The 18,267-nt window shown below is 38.3% G+C and overlaps 1 protein-coding gene across 1 annotated transcript in view; it reads right to left on the reverse strand.

Moving 5' to 3' along the window:
- Nucleotides 1-483: 483 nt before the first annotated feature.
- fgd6 (FYVE, RhoGEF and PH domain containing 6) overlaps nt 484-18,267 on the reverse strand; it is a 143,686-nt gene continuing 125,902 nt past the window's right edge. Inside the window, exons 18-21 of the mRNA XM_072562384.1 lie at nt 16,375-16,505; nt 11,479-11,607; nt 9,880-10,031; nt 484-2,727 (exon numbers count right to left, since the gene is read on the reverse strand). Of these exons, the coding sequence (XP_072418485.1) occupies nt 2,691-2,727; nt 9,880-10,031; nt 11,479-11,607; nt 16,375-16,505 (449 nt within the window). The 3' untranslated portion in view covers nt 484-2,690. The remainder of the gene's footprint in view (nt 2,728-9,879; nt 10,032-11,478; nt 11,608-16,374; nt 16,506-18,267) is intronic.

An 18,267-nucleotide genomic window follows, 5' to 3' on the forward strand; every position in this document is an offset into this window, starting at 1 on the left:
TGTGCTGTGATTTACAAGAAGAATACAAAGGTCTAATGTGGAAATGCATTTCCCCTCCATTCTGAAAATTGAAAAAAATATATTATTTGTATTGTCACCATTATTATTTGGACAACAGTACAGCTCAAGAAATCAATTCTCTGATCATCAGTCTCAGTGCTCTCAGATTTTGCAGAGTTATAATCAGCATCATTGAGTTGCAAATAAGCTAAATAGATTCCTTCTGTACTGTAAAATTGTGTGAAATTATTAAACAATATGGAATTGTATAGAGAACAATTTTATATAGAAGACTGAAAAATGTCAATCTTTAATAGACTGTGGTCAGTCCTCACAATATTGGCCAGAAACACAAAGAATGGAGGCAATTTCAAAAAAAGATTCCTGGTTACACTAGAATACTGACGAAATCTCATGTTCCACTTTGAAAGGAGCTGACTGAGAATGTGGTTTTACAGAGCTATTTAAGACAGTAAATAACACTTGCATTTATATAGCACCTTTAATGTAGAAAAATGTCCTAAGGCACTTCACAGAGACAAATCAAAAACAAAATTGTAGAAAAGGTAGATTTAAACTGTAGTGGACATTGATGCAAACTAGTAAAAGGCAAGTTTATAACTGGTATCAGCAGATTCTTCACACAAAACAATCAATCAATGCATTTCTAGTCAAGGTCAATATCCAGAAATTGCTTTTAAAGAGTTTGACTTTAAATTGTGCTTAATCATACCCTCAGTAACAGATATAGATCTTAATATACACAAATACAATTCACACAAATAGTTTCATTGACCCTTAAAGAGATGAATGACCAAATAATTTATCATTTAGTGTTGGTGTCTGATGGACCAGCATTTGCCAGATCTTCTTCAAAGCAATGCTACAAAATTTACTTTTAATCCACCTAAACAGTCAGGAGCTTCAATTTAATGTCTCAACGAAAAGCAGGCATCTCCATCAAAGCAGCAGCCTTCATACTGACTGAAGTCTCAAGTAGAATTCTGAATCTTTCAGAAGTGAAATCTATAATCCAAAGTGATTCAGGCAAATTGTAGCATTACTTGTGAAATTGGAAGTAAGCAATTTTATATCTGGCCTTTTGAAAGATATGTCTGGTTACCAATGAATATACAGCTTCAGCATTTTGCAGTTTTTTTTAAATAGGAAAATGTTTCCCTCATCAATTGAGACAAACCCTACATGGTGTGAAAAATTTAGATTCACCAGGCCATATTTATCCCAAATGCTAATTTACATTCAACTTTCTACACACTTATAAAAAGTTTGTACTGGAAGAACAGGCATATTTTTACATTAATTTGCACTTTGAATTCTACGTGATGTCTGTTGTGCTCCATGAAGAACCATAGATGCTTATTACAATAGTTAAATAAATACACAAATCTAGCTCATGCCTGCATGTATAAATTCTTGCCAAACTATCTTGTCTTCAATGTTTTTTACAAAAGCTAATCATTAAATAAAAACAATAAAGTTAAAATATACTGGAAAATTGGGCAGTACTTAACAGCCCTGTTCCCACCATAACATTTTGAAAAATATAAATGCACATTCTGATAAACCTGGAAAAACATGAAAACCATCTGGTATTGATATTAATGCAGTGAAAATAAGGCAAGAATATTGGAATCATCAAAGACTACTTACTTCCAAAAATATCCCAGCTGAGTTTGTTTATATATACAGTAGTGTCAGGCTACCAAATTACTTTGTATCTCAAAGTTCAGAAGTCATGAACCAAATAGCAACTGTTTGTCCAATTTTCTTCTCTTCCTTTTTCCGAAGCAGCAGCTCTTTCTTGACGTAGCTGCACAGACAGGCCCTAGCAGTCCTTCAGGGAATCATTCGGTTGTTTCAGGAATTTAGTCTCTCTCCAACTGCCTGGCTTCACAATCATTACCAATGTCTTTATCTGGTGTCCAGATAGGTACTCTCTATTCCAGTTCCTGGGCAGTGATGAGTAGAATCATATCTATTTCTTTCTTTCTCTATAGCATAGATATTCAGGCAATTTCTGACTCCCGATAAAATCAACTATATCTGCACAAACTTGACCTTTGTGGTCTACAAAGCAGCGTGTCAAATCAGGTACTGAATTTACCTCATTGGAAATTAGAGGTATTCACAAATCACTTCTGAATATGGAGGTCTTCAAGAGATAGAAAATATCAGTTCAATAACCTGTGATTAAACTGGAGAGATCAAGATAGGCCTTTACATCAATAATAATGTGATTTTCACAGTTTTGCAATGAAACCATACAATTGCACTTGAGAAATGTAGCACAGAAATACATCACCTTGGAAATTTTTTGTTTGAGAAAATAGCCAGACTGAAAGAATAGACCTTGATTAATTCTTGCTTTCACTGTCATCACAAAGCAATTAAATTAGTCAATGACTTTGATCAACTTTTCTTCTTTGGGGCCTTTTTCAGACAACATCTGAGCACACGCAGACAGCTTTTGTGGCTAGTGCAGAATCTTTGCAGTTCAATCTGATATTCAAGGTAAACTGTTAGTCACAGGAGATTAAGGTGTGTAGGTGAATATTTTTATTCAATCTTTTTGAAACATCAACCCCATACTTTAGCATCTCAGTGTAGTATATTTTTCAGGGATTTGCTTCTTTAAGTCCTTCCCTACTGTAGTGTCTGTTTTAGGAGGATTATAACACAGTAGCTTCTTGAAAAACTTCTACCCACCTGTTAAGAAATTGGAACATTTGTTAATTGTTGTAGGTCATGTCTTTCAGAATTTTATGTACAAAGCAATGCCCTACAGTTTCAAACAAATGCATAAATAAATAAATTTTCATCTGCTTGGTAACTAAGGAGCATGTTTCTTTAGGCTAATTAAGGATGGCATTAGTCCAATAGTGAGAGATGACCATTGTTCACTAAATCACATTATACAGTCAGTTTGGGTAGAGATAAGAAATAGCAAACAAATGACTTGTGGGCGTGGTTTATAGGCAGTAACTACGTAATTACACCATTGGGTAGAGTATTACAGGTTTTCAAGATATGGTAATAATAACTGGCAATCTTAATCTTCATAATCAGATTGGCAAAGAAAGGTTTATAAATTCATAGAGTGTACTTGTGACAGTTTTGTTTCCCCAAGAGAAAGTAAGAATGTAAAACACAGTCAATCAGGAAGCAGGCAACTTTAGACCTTGCAGTATGCGATGAGATCTCATAGTAATTGAGCCTCTAAGCAAGTGATCATAACGTGACAGAATTTCACACAGAGTTTGAAAGTGAGAAGTGTAGATCTAAGACTAGTGTCTTAATCTTAAATAAAGGCAACTATAAAGGGCACAAGAACGTGGCTGAAGTGAACTCAGAAAACAGGTTAAAGGATAGGTCAGTAGAGAAGCAGTGTTAGACATTTAAGGGAATATTTCATAATTCTCAGTCAAGATATGTTCTATTGACAAAGAAAGACTCCAAGAGAATTATGCACTATGACTAAATAAGGAGTGGAGGACAGTATTAAATTTAAAGCATTACATATTGCAAAGTTTATTGGTAGGTCAGAAGATTGGACAGAACTTAAAAACCAGCAAAAACGTAATTAACAATAATCAGGAAGACATTAGAGTCGAAGAGAAAGCTTGACAGAATTATTAAAAATAATGGTGTGTTTCTATAAGTATATAAAAAGGAAAGGAGCAGCAGCAGTGAACTTTGGTCCCACAGAGGATCAGACTAAGAAATAAATAATGGAAACAAAGGACAAGATTAGGCATTTTGTGTCTGTCTTCATTATAGAAGACACAAAAAGCATCTTAAGAATACTTGAAAATCAAGAGGTTATAGGGAGGAAGGAACTTAAACAACCACAAATTATATGGGAAAAAATATCAGAAACAAAGGCTGATAAGCCCCCTGCATATGACAACCTGAATCCTAGAGTCTGATATGAAGTAGCTGTCGAGATACAGATACATTGGAAAGTAGTTTGGAAAATTGCGACTGTAACACCTCCATTCAAGAAAGGAGAAAGGAAGCAGTAAACATAAAATTAGTTAGCTTAAACATCTGTCAAATGGAAAAACTACATGGAGGTAAAAGCGAACGACATTTTAAAAATTGTATTACAACCAGGCAGAGACAACATGGTTTATGGATGTCCATAATAGATCTACCATCCCCTGAGAAAAGGAACAGGAAGTGATTTCATCACAGGAAATACCATCATCAACCCAAAGAAACCCAAACATATAAACAGAAAGCAGGAACTTGTACCTTTGCTTCACCCAAGGCCCACTGAAGATGTTACCTAGTAGGATAATGAAACATCTGGAAATGAACCTTCCAGCTCAGCGAGCAAACCTACATTCAGAACCTCAACCTGAGCTACAAATCTTCTCAAAACTTGCCAAATGGTTTATGTTTGAAAAGTAAATCACATTTGACTAATTCCTTTGAGAAAGTAACAAGAAAAGTATATAACAGGGAACTTGAAAATGCGCTATGCTTGGATAAGATGCCCCAACAAAAGGTTACTACACAAAATAAATAAAGGCTTGTGGTGTAAGATGGGTCAGACCAAACCCCCCCCACCCCCAAAATATATTATGATAGCCTAGACCCCTAACTTTTTCTTATTTTGTAGGCAAGTGCCAGATGTTGAGTTCTAGATGCAATATGTTTGGTCAAACTACCAGATTTGAAGCAAAAACACTTTATTCATATACTATAGTTAAAATACAAAAAGAAGAATTGGAATCATTAACTCCATTGGAAAACTTAACAGAGTAATAGATTATTTAGCTACTAAACAGTAACTATTCAATACAATAACATTCCCACAAACATATTCTGGATTAGTGGTCCTGGAAGAGCACAGCAGTTCAGGCAGCATCCAAGTAGCTTCAAAATCGACGTTTCGGGCAAACAAAACGTCGATTTCGAAGCTACTTGGATGCTGCCTGAACTGCTGTGCTCTTCCAGCACCACTAATCCCGAATCTGATTTCCAGCATCTGCAGTCATTGTTTTTACCTCATTGATTTTATCCCACAAACATACCCTTGGCAAAAGGCAAATTCAGTATAACAGATTTTGTCTCACATGCATTTCTAACAGGAGAACCCCCAGCTTTTAGCTGTAACTGACAGAGGAAAAACAGCTTCCACATCCAGCCTCAAGACCCCAGCAGCTGCTACTGAAAAATTGAAACTAAAAATCCTGGTTCTGTGGGAGTTTGACCCCACCCTTTCAGGTTGCTTCTATTGTTCCAACTTTTAAAAAAAAAGGTTTACCCTAGTGGTTCTGAGTAGACCTCTCTCTCAATCTTTCTTCATGACAAAAATCCAGGATAAAATACACTTCTTAAAGCCATAATATTGTCATAAAGGGGTAACAATATGAGCAGTGATAGAGGATGAGTTCACTAACAGAAGGCAGAGCATGAGGGATAAGTGGAGTTGGCAAGCTGTTGTGAGTGGGCCAGGGATCAATGCTTGAGTCTCAAAAATTTGCAATCTATATCAATGACTTGGATGAAGGCACTGCACAAAGACAGGTAGAAAAGTGAATTATCAAGAGGTCACAAAGGGAAAACAGATAGACTAATAGATCAGCCAAACATTAAACATCATGCAGAATATTGTAAAATATATGCTTGGTTACTTTTAAAAAAATTTATTCACTCATGGGATTTGGGCATAACTGGCTAGACTGCATTTATTGTCCATTTCCAGTTGCCCTTGAGAAGGTGGTGAGCTGCCTCTTCAACTGCTGCAGTCCATGTACTTTAGGTCGACCCACAATGTTGCTAGGGGGCGAATTCCATGGTTTTAGCCCAGCGACAGTAAAGGAATGATGATATGTTTTCAAGTCAGATAGATAAGTGACTTGAAGGGAAACTTGCAGGTGGTGGTGTTTCCATGTGCCTGCTGCCCTTGTTCTTCCAGATGGAAGGAGCTGTGTAAGAAACTTTGGCGAATTTCTGCAGTGCATCTTGTAGATAGTATACACTGCTGCTACTCAATGTCGGTAATGGATGGAGTGGATGCTTGTGGATGTGGTGCCATTCATTTGGGTTGCTTTGTCCTGGATGGTGCCGGTCTTCTTGAGTGTTGTTGAAGCTGCACCTATTCGGGAAAGTGGGGTGTATTCCATCACACTCCTGGCTTGTGCCTTGTGGATGGCGGACAGGCTTTGAAGAGTCAGAGGATCAGTTACTTGCCACAATATTCCTAGCCTCTGACCTGCTCTTGTAGCCACTATGTATGGAGTCAAGTTGAGTTTTTGGTCAATGGTAACCCCCAGTGGGGAATTCAATGATGGTAACATCATTGAGTGTCATGGGGATGTGGTTAGCTTGTCTCTAATTGGAGATGGTCATTGCCTAGCATGTGTGTGACACATGTTACTTGCCATTTGTCAGCTCAAGCCTGGATATTGTCCAGATCTTGTTGCATTTGAACTTGGACTACTTCGGTATCTGAGGTGTTGTGAATGGTGCTGAACATTGTTCACCAATGATTGCACATTCATACTTATAATCTTATAATAGAGGTCAATGATGAAGCAGCTGAAGATGGTTGGGCCCAGGGCACTACCCTGAGGAACTTCTGCTGAGATGTCCCAGCCTGGAAATGACTGACCTCCAACAACCACAACCATCTTCCTCTATGCCAGGTATGAATGAACAGTAAAAAGAGAAAACCAATATATTATTTAATGGCAGAACACTATGATACAGAGGTATGTGGAGATTCTGGTACACGAATCACAAAAAGCTGATATGAAGACGCAGCAAGTGATTTGGAAAGCAAATGGAATAAAAGTATAAAGTAGTGAAATGTTAGTGCAGCTGCACAGGGCACTGGTGACACTATGTCTGGAGTACTGTGTAGTTTTGATCTCCTTACTTACGAACAAATAATAATTTAAATAGAAGCAGATCAAAGAAGGTTAGCTCGACTACTTTCTGGGATGGATAGACTGTCTCACAAGGACAGGTTGGTCCTGTATCCATAGAGGGGGCAGAGTGAAAGGGTGGGAGATCAGTCATTTGGAGATGGTCCCTGGACTGTCCAGGACTGTTCTCGGTAACATTTCAGTGAGCAGAGTTCGTTTTTAATAACTGTACCTGTAAACAAAAGCCGCGTTCAGGGTTGAAATAGTTCTTTGACGTATTGTTTCTATTGAGACCTTGAGATCCCTTCGGATAATCCGATATTTGAATAATAGATATTCAGATATTTGAGGTTCTTCTGTACCAGATAATGACCATCACCAGTAAGTGACACTCTAACCACCACTTGACATTCAACTGTATTACCATCACCAAATCCCTCACTGTCAACATTCTTGGGGGTTACCATTGACCAGAAACTCAACTGGACTCACCACATAAACACAGTGGCTACAAGAGCAGGTCAGGGACTAGGGATGCTGTGGCAAGCAACTCCTCTGTGTCCAAAAATCTATCCACCATTGACAAGGCACAAGTCGGGAGTGTGATGGAATACTCCCCATTTGCCTGGATGAATGCAGTTCCAACAACACTTAAAAAGCTTGATACCAGCCAGGACAAAGCAACTCGCTTGATTGGCACCACATCTACAAGCATGCAATCCATCCGCCACCAGCACTCAGTAAAAGCAGTGTGTACTGTCTACAGGATGCACTGCAGAAATTCACCAAAGATCCTTTGATAGCACGTTCCAAACCTACAACTACTTCCATCTCGTAGGACAAGGGCAGCAGGTACTTGGGAACACCACCTCCTGCAAGTTCCCCTCCAAGCCACTCACCACTCTGACTTGGAAATATACTGCCATTCCTTCACAGTTGTTGGGTCAAAATCCTGGAATTCCCTCCTTACCGACATTGTGGGTCAAGCCACAGCAGATCGACTGCAGCGGTTCAAGAAGGCAGCTCACCACCACCTTCTCAAGGGCAAACAGGAATAGACTATCAATGCTGGCCAGCCAGCGATGCCCAAGTCCCACAAATTAAGAAAAAAAGGGGAACTTATAATGGGGAAACAACGAAAGGACCATTTGAGGTCATCTTTCAAGATTCTATAGATTCTGGAATAATTCTATGGATTTGAAGGTAACTAATATAACCCTGCCATATATAGAGAATAGGTTGGAAGACAGAAAACAAAGAGCAAAAATAAATGGACCTTTTTCTTAGTGGCAGACAGTGACTAGTGGGGTACCACAGGGATCCCAACTATATTAATGATTTAAATGAGGGGACAAAATGTAATATCTCAAAGCTTGCAGACAACACAAAGCCTCTTGGGAGAATGAGCTGTGAGGAAGTTTGGCTTATAGATGACAAGTAAACCTAGTGCAATACAAGTACAAGGAAATGACCAGCTCCAACAAGGGAAATGTAATCATTTCCTCATGATAATGAACACCATCATCACTGAATTCACATGATCAACATCCTAGGAATTACTACTGATCAAAAATGGAAATTGGGCAACCATATAGATGCTGTGGATATGAGGAGAGAGATTGGGAATTCTGTGGAGAATAACTCATCTCTTGCTTTCCAGAGCCTACCCATTATCTACAAGTCACAAATTAGAATTCTGATAGAATACCTTACCTGAATGAGTACAACTCCAACAACACTCAAGCTGCTCAACATTTAGGGCAAAGTAGTTTGTTAGTTCAACACCCTGTCCACCAAACAAACATTCATATCCTTCACACCAACGTACCCATCTACAAGATGCATATAAGGGATATGGACAGATTGAATGAGTAAACATTTGGCAGTTGAATCTAAAGTGGGATAACGTTTAACCTTTTATTGGATTTGTGCATTGCTGTCTAAGCCAGCATTTATTGCCTATCTCTCAGTACCCTTGAGAAAGGAGTCATGAGACAATGTCTTGAACCACTGCACTCTATCTGGTGTAGATACACCCACAGTACTACTTGAAGGGCATTCTGGGATTTTGACCCAGAAACAGTGAAAGAACGTAGCAATATAGTATCAAGTCAAGATGATGTGTAGCTTGGAGGGTAACTTGTAAATGGTGGTGTTCCAATGCCTTTTCTTCCTTTTGTCCTTGAAGTAATTTACTTTCCTACTGCTGGGATGTTGTCAATAAACTGCACTACAGCACATGTGGATCCTTTATCAAGGTAATTAATGTAGATTGTAAATAGTTGAGACCCCAGCACCAATCCTTATGGCATCCCACAAGTTACAGTTGAAAATTAGTGACTTTTCTCAACTTTTTTTTTGTTAGTTTGCTAATCCTCTCATGCTAAAAGAATTCTGAGCAATGATCAAATCCCACAATACAGCCTTGTATGTAACATTTTTAGAAGAGGTGAAATTGAGACAGAAAAATTGCAAGAAAGGAACATGTTCTTATCAGGAATCAAGGTGGGAAGAAGCTGAGAGAATGTTATCTGCAGGAATCCATGAGATTATTGTAGATAGTTGTTAACAGCCTATCCCTCGGTAAAGATAGATAATTAGCAGGAGGAATAGAAATGGACCATATGAAGGTAAAAGTGAGGTGGAAAATGAAACAAAGTCGATGAAATTTGGCAGCCTGGAACAAAAATCTAGAAGCAAAACAAATACCGCCAATGAACCAGAAACAAAAAAAAGAGATGAAAGACGGAAAATGTCTCACAAACTCCAGGAAAAGGAAGGCAAAGGAGGTTTTCATCAGAACACTATTTGGAGAATGTTAAAAGGAGAAATTTACCAGTACTGATGACAAGTCACTGATCTGAAATGTTAACTCACTTTGTCTCTCCATAGATGCTGCCTTACTTGCTGAGTATTTTCAGTAACTTCTAGCATTTACAGCTTTTGCCTGTGCTGATGTCCAATGACTTGTTTTACTCACCTTTGGGCTGTATGATGATCATCTGCTTTAAATACATAAAACAGTGTACTCTTATGAAGCAACTGGAAAATCACTTTGGGTTCTGAGAGATCATCCTGGACTTCAGAAACTGTGAAGCCCAGCAATGGTTGACTCTCTAATGCAGCTACATCCTGTTTTTAAAAAATAGACATTGGAGATAATTTTTGAGAAAAGCTTCAAATAGGTAAGGCATATTAAATAAAATTATATCACTAGATTATTTAATGCAATTTATTTAAAGTTTTGGCTTTGTGGGCCGTATTGGTCCTTGCTCTCAGTGACAGGGGCTACAAAGAACATTTACAGAGTCACAGAAATCTTACTGTGCAGGAGGCCATTCAGCCCATCAAACCTGTATCAATTCTTCAAATGAGCAATAGTACCAACCGCCAATCTCCTGCCTTTTCCCCAGAGCCTTTTACATTATTTTTATTCAAATAATCTAATGCCCTCTTGAATGTCTCAATTGAAAATGCCTCCATCACATTTCTAGTCAATGCATTCTATAACCTAACCACTTGCTGTGTGGAATGCTTTTTTCTCATATCATCCGTGCTTCTTTCACAAATCACTTCAAATCTATGCTCTCATTTTTTTTTTGCAAACAGGAACAGTTTCTCACTATCTACTGTATCAAGGTTTTGAATATTCCTATCAGATCTCCTCAGCCTTTTCTTTCCAAGAAGAAAAGTCCTGACTTTTTAAATCTATCCTCATAACTGAAATTTCTCTTCTTTGGAATCATTTCTGAACATCACTTCTACATTTTTCAATGTATTCATATTGTTCCAATAATGTGGTGCGCAGAAATGTGTACAATGTTTCAACTGAGGTCAAACAAGTGTCTTATGTAAGTTCATTTTGGAGTTCTTCTCAACAGTTTACAAAGCTCCCAAGTTTCCATTCAAATCCATCCATTAATTTTCATGTTACAGGCTGTTAAAACCAATAAACAATTTCAAATTATTCACTAATAAATCAATGCCTCTTTCTAAAGCTCCACATCCATAAAATTCATTGAGGAAAATAAGCAATAAAACAATCTGAATATAAAGGAGAACTGTATAGCCTGTACTTTAAAGGCTACAATGGCAGGGATCAGGAGCCACACAGTTGGATACTTAAAACTGCAGTAGCTATTGTGTTTCCCATTGTTTTAGCGCATTTCAAATGTCACAGATAAGTGAATTAAACACTTGTCTTTCCAGTGAGAAATATTTGAGGGGAAAGGAAAAAAAATGCATGCCACACAAACAGGCTAAGATTGTTCCCAACACAGCTGTAGAGGTTGATAGACACAATACAGTGAATATTGTAATAAACTGGCATAAATAGCTTATTAGGTCCTAAAAAAAATGTTGAGTTTTGTAAAATAATCATGACAACTTAATCATAGAAAGAAACAGGGTATAAAATAATATCTTAGTATGAAATGGTGTTGTGTTAATGTGGAAACTAATAATATCACCCATTGCACTCTAAACATTTTTTAGTTCTCATCAGTTAGCTGTGGTACAGTCATAGACATTTAATTGACAAATAAATATTTATATGTATAATAACTGGACAGGCTCTTACCTCACTGGCAGCATAAGTATATAACACCTTATCCTGAATGACAAACCAGAGTCGTTTCCATGGTTTCTTAATACCTTTTGACCTATAAAGGTAGCCACTCATTGATGATGCTCCGGTATTAGCAGATACCTGAAATAAACAGTGGAGTACTGTATACTTTAAAGTAAAGTTTTGGACAACTCCCTGTGTCTCTCTTACTTTGATTATTTCTGGTTTGTGGACAGGTTTACTGATCTTTCTATTTCTAGTTCTAGCAAAGATGCTGTGGGTGCCGTGAACTTCTTTGTTCAATTTCACTTTCTCCACTCCTGACTGCAAACTATTAATAGCAGCAAAATTCATAATTCTCGACTAGTTAGAATAGTCCTGCAACTTGTAACAAAGTTGATTGTAAGTAGTTCAATGATGGAAAGGTCAAGGAAGAGTTCCTCTGTCACCTGTAGATAAAGCCCTATAGCTAGGGAACTGCAATAAAGGCAGCTTCCTAAACAACATGTAGAGAAATGAAATTCAGGAATTGATTCTGTCGCTGAAAAACAGAGCTATGGTTAACTTCAATTGAATACTTCTCTGCAAAATTTTCACCCAACAGGGTAAGTTGCCTTAAACATACAAGATGGAGTAGGAGTCAGTCATTTGTTTCCTAAAGCCTGTTGTTCTAACTGTAACCTCAACTACACATTCCTGCCTATCCCTGAAAATGTTTCATTTACTTGTTTACCAAGAAACTATACACCTCTGCCTTAAAAATGTTCAAAGAATTTGCCTCCATCATCTTTTTGGGAAGAGGGTTTCAAAGACTCATGATCCTCTTGACAGCAATCATTTTTCATCTGTTTTAAATGGATGACCTTTACTTTTAAACAGTGATCCTTGGTTCTCGATTCTCCCTGAAGAGGAGACTTCTTTTCCAAATCCATCTTGATAAGACGCCTCAAAATCTTAAACAAAAACAGAAGTTGCTGGAGAAACTCAGCAGATCTGGCATCATCTACAGCCCTAAATATCTTCCAGGTTTCAATATAGTTATCTGTCAAGTGTTCTAAATGCTAGTGGATACAAGCTTGGCCTGTCCAATCTTTTGGCATAAGACACTCTTCACCAATCCTAGGTATTTGCTTAGAAAACCTCTAAACTGTTTTCAACACATTTTTTCCTTCTTTAAATAAAAAGGAGACCAATACTGTGCTCAGTAGTCCAGATGTGGTCTCACCAATGCCCTGTATAAGTGAAGCATAACCTCCCTACTTTTATTCTTAATTTGCTTCTTACCCTAAACAAAACAAACATTCTTTTAGCTAATCTTTTGTGATTCATGCATTACAACACCCAGATCCTCTACATCTCAGAAATTTGCAATCTTTCATCAGTAAATAATGTTTTTATTCTTCCTGCCAAAATAGTTTCACTTTTTCATTACACATCATTTGCCAAATCTTTGCCTATTCACAAACTATATCTTTTTGTAGCCTCTTAATGTCCTCTTCACAACACATTATCCTACCTGCCTACCTTCAATTCCTTAATTCAAATCATTTTATAAATCGTAAAGAGTCAAAGCTCCAGCACTGATCTCTGTGACATGCTAACTGTTAGATCAGGCCAAAAAAAAACTTGTTTATTCTTCCACCGTTTCCATGAGGATTGATACTTGCAAAGTTAACTTGGGATAACAAACCTTCTTTTGACAGTGGTATGCAGGGAGGGATGGAAAATCAGCATAACTGCAGAATAGTGAAGAGACAATACACCTAAGTTCCACTCTATTGACTGCAATTTTGCCTTTGGATCAGAAGGTTTATAGACTTTTAAGGTCAGATCTAGAACTTGTAGACCATCTAAAATTAAATACCCAAACAGCACTGACATCTTGCTACACTCTCAGAATGGACATTTACATGAATCATGTGAAGGTTAAGGATATTATGGCACTATTGGAAGAAATGTAACATGGCATTCCTCATTCATCAACGTTGATGGCTATCATCAGTAGTTAAATTAATTTCTGTTTATGGAGTTGTGCTACAAGTACTGCTTCCAATGAGATGTCATCAAAACCAGTACGAGTTTTAAACACGCATGCTGATAGCATCCCGGTCAAATTCACTAGCACCTTTCTCAACTACTCCATACTTATTAAATTGCCTGACAGCATATCTGACACAGATAATAGATGAGCAGAAATTTCCTCTAATTAAATACTGGAAAGACTGAAGTCATTATCCTTGGTGCCTGGCACAAATTCTACTGCCTGGCTTCTGAATAGTTACAGCACAGAAAGAGGTCATTTGCGTTGGCTCGCTCAAACAGCAATTCAGAGGTCACACTCCCCTTTTTCCTGTAACCCAAAATTGTTAATGTTTTCAAATTTTCAAGTTCCTTTTTAAAGCTATATTTGAAACTGCCTCCACAAAGCACATTGTCTGTGAAATTCACAGACATTCACACACAAAAACTTTTTCATGTTGCTCTATTCATTCTTTGATTTTTCTCTATTTACTCCATCTAGACTCATCATGGTTTTCATCTCTCAAATCTCCTTTCAACCTTCTCCAGTAAAAGATAGCAGCTCCAGCTTTTCCAGTATATCCTCAAACCGGCTTTCACCCTGGAACTATTTGGATGAATCTTTCCTGTGCTATCTCTAAAGTCTTCATACTGTTTCTAAACTATAGTGGTCAGAAATGGATACAATAGTCACTTTTGTAGCACTTTCTTAGTAAAGATAGTTGCAAAGAAGTCATATAGTCATAATTTAAAGGTGATTGGAGGAAGGTATAGTGGAGATGTGAGAGGTAGATTCTTTATGCAGTGAGTGGTGGATGCGTGAAGTGCACTGACAGTAGTGGTAGTAGAGTCAGAGATATTAGGAACATTTAAGTAACTGCTGGACAAGTGCACGGATGACAGTAAATTGAGGGGTGTGTAGGTTAGGTTGATCTTAGATTAAGATAAGTGCTCGGCACAACATCGTGGACCAAAGGGCCTGTACTGTTCTGTACTGTTTTATGTTCGATGTTCTACCTCAGCTATGCTCTTTGTCTTCGTGCATAAATCCCATTTTTTGTTTTTAATTGCCTCTTCTTGCGACATTCCTATGTGTTTTTACAAGACTTTTGGATTCTCTTTATATCGGACATCTGTCACACACTTCTTTTCTGTTTTATCTTGCCATCTATCACTTTTGTTATCCAGGGCCATCATGAAGATTGCCCCTTTCCATCTTCAGAACATTATTTGAATCTGCCTTACTCAGCTCACCTTCTGCTGAAACCCTCATCTATTCTTTTGATACTTCTAACTTGACTACTGCAGTATATTCCTGAGATTAGACACAATCATCCTAAAGTGCCCCTGGCTGACCTCCACCTTGTACCCTGCAACTGAAAGTCATTCAACATGATGCTGCTCATGCTCACTGACTCCAAGTGAAGCATGTATCCATTTTGAAACTTCTCATCTTTAAACTTCTTCAAGTCCCTTATAGCCTTTCTACCCTTCTTCTAGTTCAATAATTCTGAGGTATTGATGTTCATCTAATTGTATCCTTTTGAGCATCTCCAATTTTACTTGTTTCACCATCAGTAAGTGACGAGATTCTAAGCTCTGGAAAATCCCCATAAATCTTTTTGCCTCTACACTATTTTTCCTCAATTTTTGCCACTTTTTCTCAATGCTTTATGCCGTTTATGTTAAGATTGCTCCTTTACATGCCTGTGGCCTCAGGATTTTTGTTATCTTAAAAGGCACAATGTAAGTTGTCTACAATAGCAATTTCTTTCTATTCAAAAAATGCTAAATAAATAGTTTCTGTTATAGTAGTTGATTTGTTTTAAAGACAAATATCAGGGACATAATAAAAGAGAAGTTAAATATAATACCAACTTAAACAAAATAGTAACTGCATTTTTGGACTTCATCTGTTCCTCACTCAAATCCAAAAATCAAATCGGGTGGGGTAACATGTTGCTGCTTTGGTGCCCTAATTTTCAGGAAACAAAGTAGCAGTTTGACCTTGCTTTCAGTGAAATACAAGAAGAAATACTTAGATTTGTACATCCACCAAGAGCACGTCACTAGTGGCATCAAAAGGGCAGTTCCAGGAGGTAAAAAAGATGCAAATACCATTTGACAATTAATAAACAGATTTTAAGAATTGCAATAAAACCCAGCACTGAGTCCAGAAGAGCTTGAAATCCATGAGAAAAGTAGATTTCAATTTTCATCACAATATCCCAACAATTTATTTATAAAGACCATGCAATCTTTGGAGTGCATGAAAGCAATAATGTCATGTTCCAAAGTCAACATGTTCTTGCTATTGGTAGTAGAAATGTGGTACAACATTTTCAACCTATAATCATTTATGCACAATCATCAATGAGTTCATTTCTTGTCAATACATCGGGTATTGGTGGAAAGCAATAAATGATAGTCTGTCATTTTTTCGGTTTTCTGCCAATTGAAAACAGCCAACTGTCTGTAGGTTTTTTTGAAGTTAGTAAAACCCTTAATGTGACAGCAAATTAATACCCCCTCCATATACCTAAGTGTACATTATCTATTCCACAGTCATGCAACTGTGGAAAGTCACTTTCTTAGAGTCATAGAGATGTACAGCACAGAAATGGACCCTTCAGTACAATTTGTCCATGCTGACCAGACATCCTAAATTCATCTAGTCCCATCTGCCAGCACTTAGCCCATATTCTGTGAAACCCTTCCGATTCATATAATCATCCAGATGCCTTACCACCACTTCCTCTGGCAGCTCTTCCTTAATAGGCAAGACAGTACCAAAGGCTACAAGAGCATTAAATATTCAAGTTGTATCTTTTATTTGTTGTGACTAGAACAGTCAGATGAATATCAGTTAAACTTGTTTGCCCCACTTACTTCTTTCAGTGCTGCTGGAATTTTCTTGTGCTTCCGTCCTGAAGAATGCTGAATGCTGTGAAAAACTGATGTAAGGGCACTTGACGATTTGTGAGTTGGAGAAAGCATCTTTGGATCAGGTGACTGTACTTCTAATTAACAGTAAGTGAATAGGTTTATGTTAAAATTAATATTAAAATCCAATGCAGGATTTAAAAAAAAAACAATTTAAACTCTTGCAGTATCTAATTGGTTTCTACAGTTGTATTTGGAGTTGGAGGAGGGATGGGAGAAAGTGGAGCTGCATCATCATTTGGATACTAGAGAATTTCCAGAAATTTGAAAAACTACCAATATGACACCCCTATTCAAAAAGAGGGGCAAGTAAAAAGCAGGTAACTGTAGGTCAATTTACCTAATGTGTACTGTTGGAAGAGAATGGCAATCAGTTAAGGAAGTAATAGCAGATCATTTTGAAAATTATAATCCAATTAAGCAGAATCAGCATGGCTTCATGAAAGGGAAATTGTGTCTGACTAATTTATTAGTTTTTTGAGGGAATCTCAATAGAATGGATAGAAAGGAATCGGAAGATGTATTGTATTTGGACTTCCAGAAGGTGTTCTCAAGGTGCCTCACAAAAGGTTGCAGGTAGTACATTAATGTAGATAGTGAATTGGCTAGTGAGCAGGAAACGGTGAATGGGGATAGGGGTTCCTTTTCAGGTTAGTGACCCATAATGTGGGAAAATATGAAGTTGTTCATTTTTGGAGAGAACAAAAGAACAGCATATTATTTAAAATAGTTTAGAGAAAAACTACAAAGCTGTCAACACAAAAAGGATTTGGAAGTACTTGTGCACGAAACATAAAATTAGCACACAGGTGCAGCAGAAAATCAGGAATGCTAATGGAATGTTGGCCCTTATTTCAAAGGGATTGGACTATAAAAGAGTAGGGAAGTCTTACTGCAACAGCACAAGGTGCTAGTGAGACCACATCTTTTGCACTGAGAGAAGATTTTGTCCTATATCATTTCATTGAGGCAGTCCAGAGAAAGTTCCTGGTAAGGAAGAACCCTGGTCAGGTTAAAATCAACTAGGAGAAAGTGAGGACTGCAGATGCTGGAGATCAGAGTCGAGAATCTGGTGCTAGAAAAGCATAGGTCAGGTAGCCTCCGAGGAGCAGGAGAACCGACATTGCAGGCATAAGCCCTTCATCAGGAATTAGGCTTGTGAGCCGAAGGGGTGGAGAGATAAATGGGAGGGGGTGGGGGGGGGGGGGCGGGGGGAAGGTAGCTGAGAGTGCAACAGGTAGATGGACGTGGGAGTAATGGTGATAGGTCAGAGAGGAGGGTGGAGCGGATAGGTGGGAAGGAAGTGGTCAGGTAGGACAGGTCTTGAGGTGGTGCCAAGTTGAAAGGTTGGAACTGGGATAAGGTGAGGGGAGGGGAAATGAGGAAACTGGTGAAGTCCACATTGATGCTATATGGTTGGAGGTCCCAAGGTGAAGATGAGGCGTTCCTCCTCCAGGCATCAGGTGGTAAGGGAGTGGTGATGGAGGCGGCCCAGGACCTGCATGACCTTGGCAGAGTGGGAGGGGGAGTTGAAGTGTTCAGCCACAGGACGGTGGGGTTGGTACAGGTGTCCTGGACGTGTTCTCTGAAGAGCTCTGCAAGTAGGCGTCCTGTCTCCCCAATGGAGAGGATACCATATCGTGAGCAACAGATTCAGTAAATGACATGTGTGGAAGTGCAGATAAAACTCTCATGGATGTGGAAGACTCCTTCGGGGCCTTGGACGGAGGTGGAGGGGAAGGTGTGGGCACAGGTTTTGCAATTCCTGCAGTGGCAAGGGAAGGTGCCGGGAGGGGAGGGTTGGTTGGTGGGAGGCGTGGACCTGACAACAGGGGCATG

The sequence above is a fragment of the Chiloscyllium punctatum genome, chromosome 44 (genome assembly GCF_047496795.1).
Source record: "Chiloscyllium punctatum isolate Juve2018m chromosome 44, sChiPun1.3, whole genome shotgun sequence".
NCBI lineage: Eukaryota > Metazoa > Chordata > Chondrichthyes > Orectolobiformes > Hemiscylliidae > Chiloscyllium > Chiloscyllium punctatum.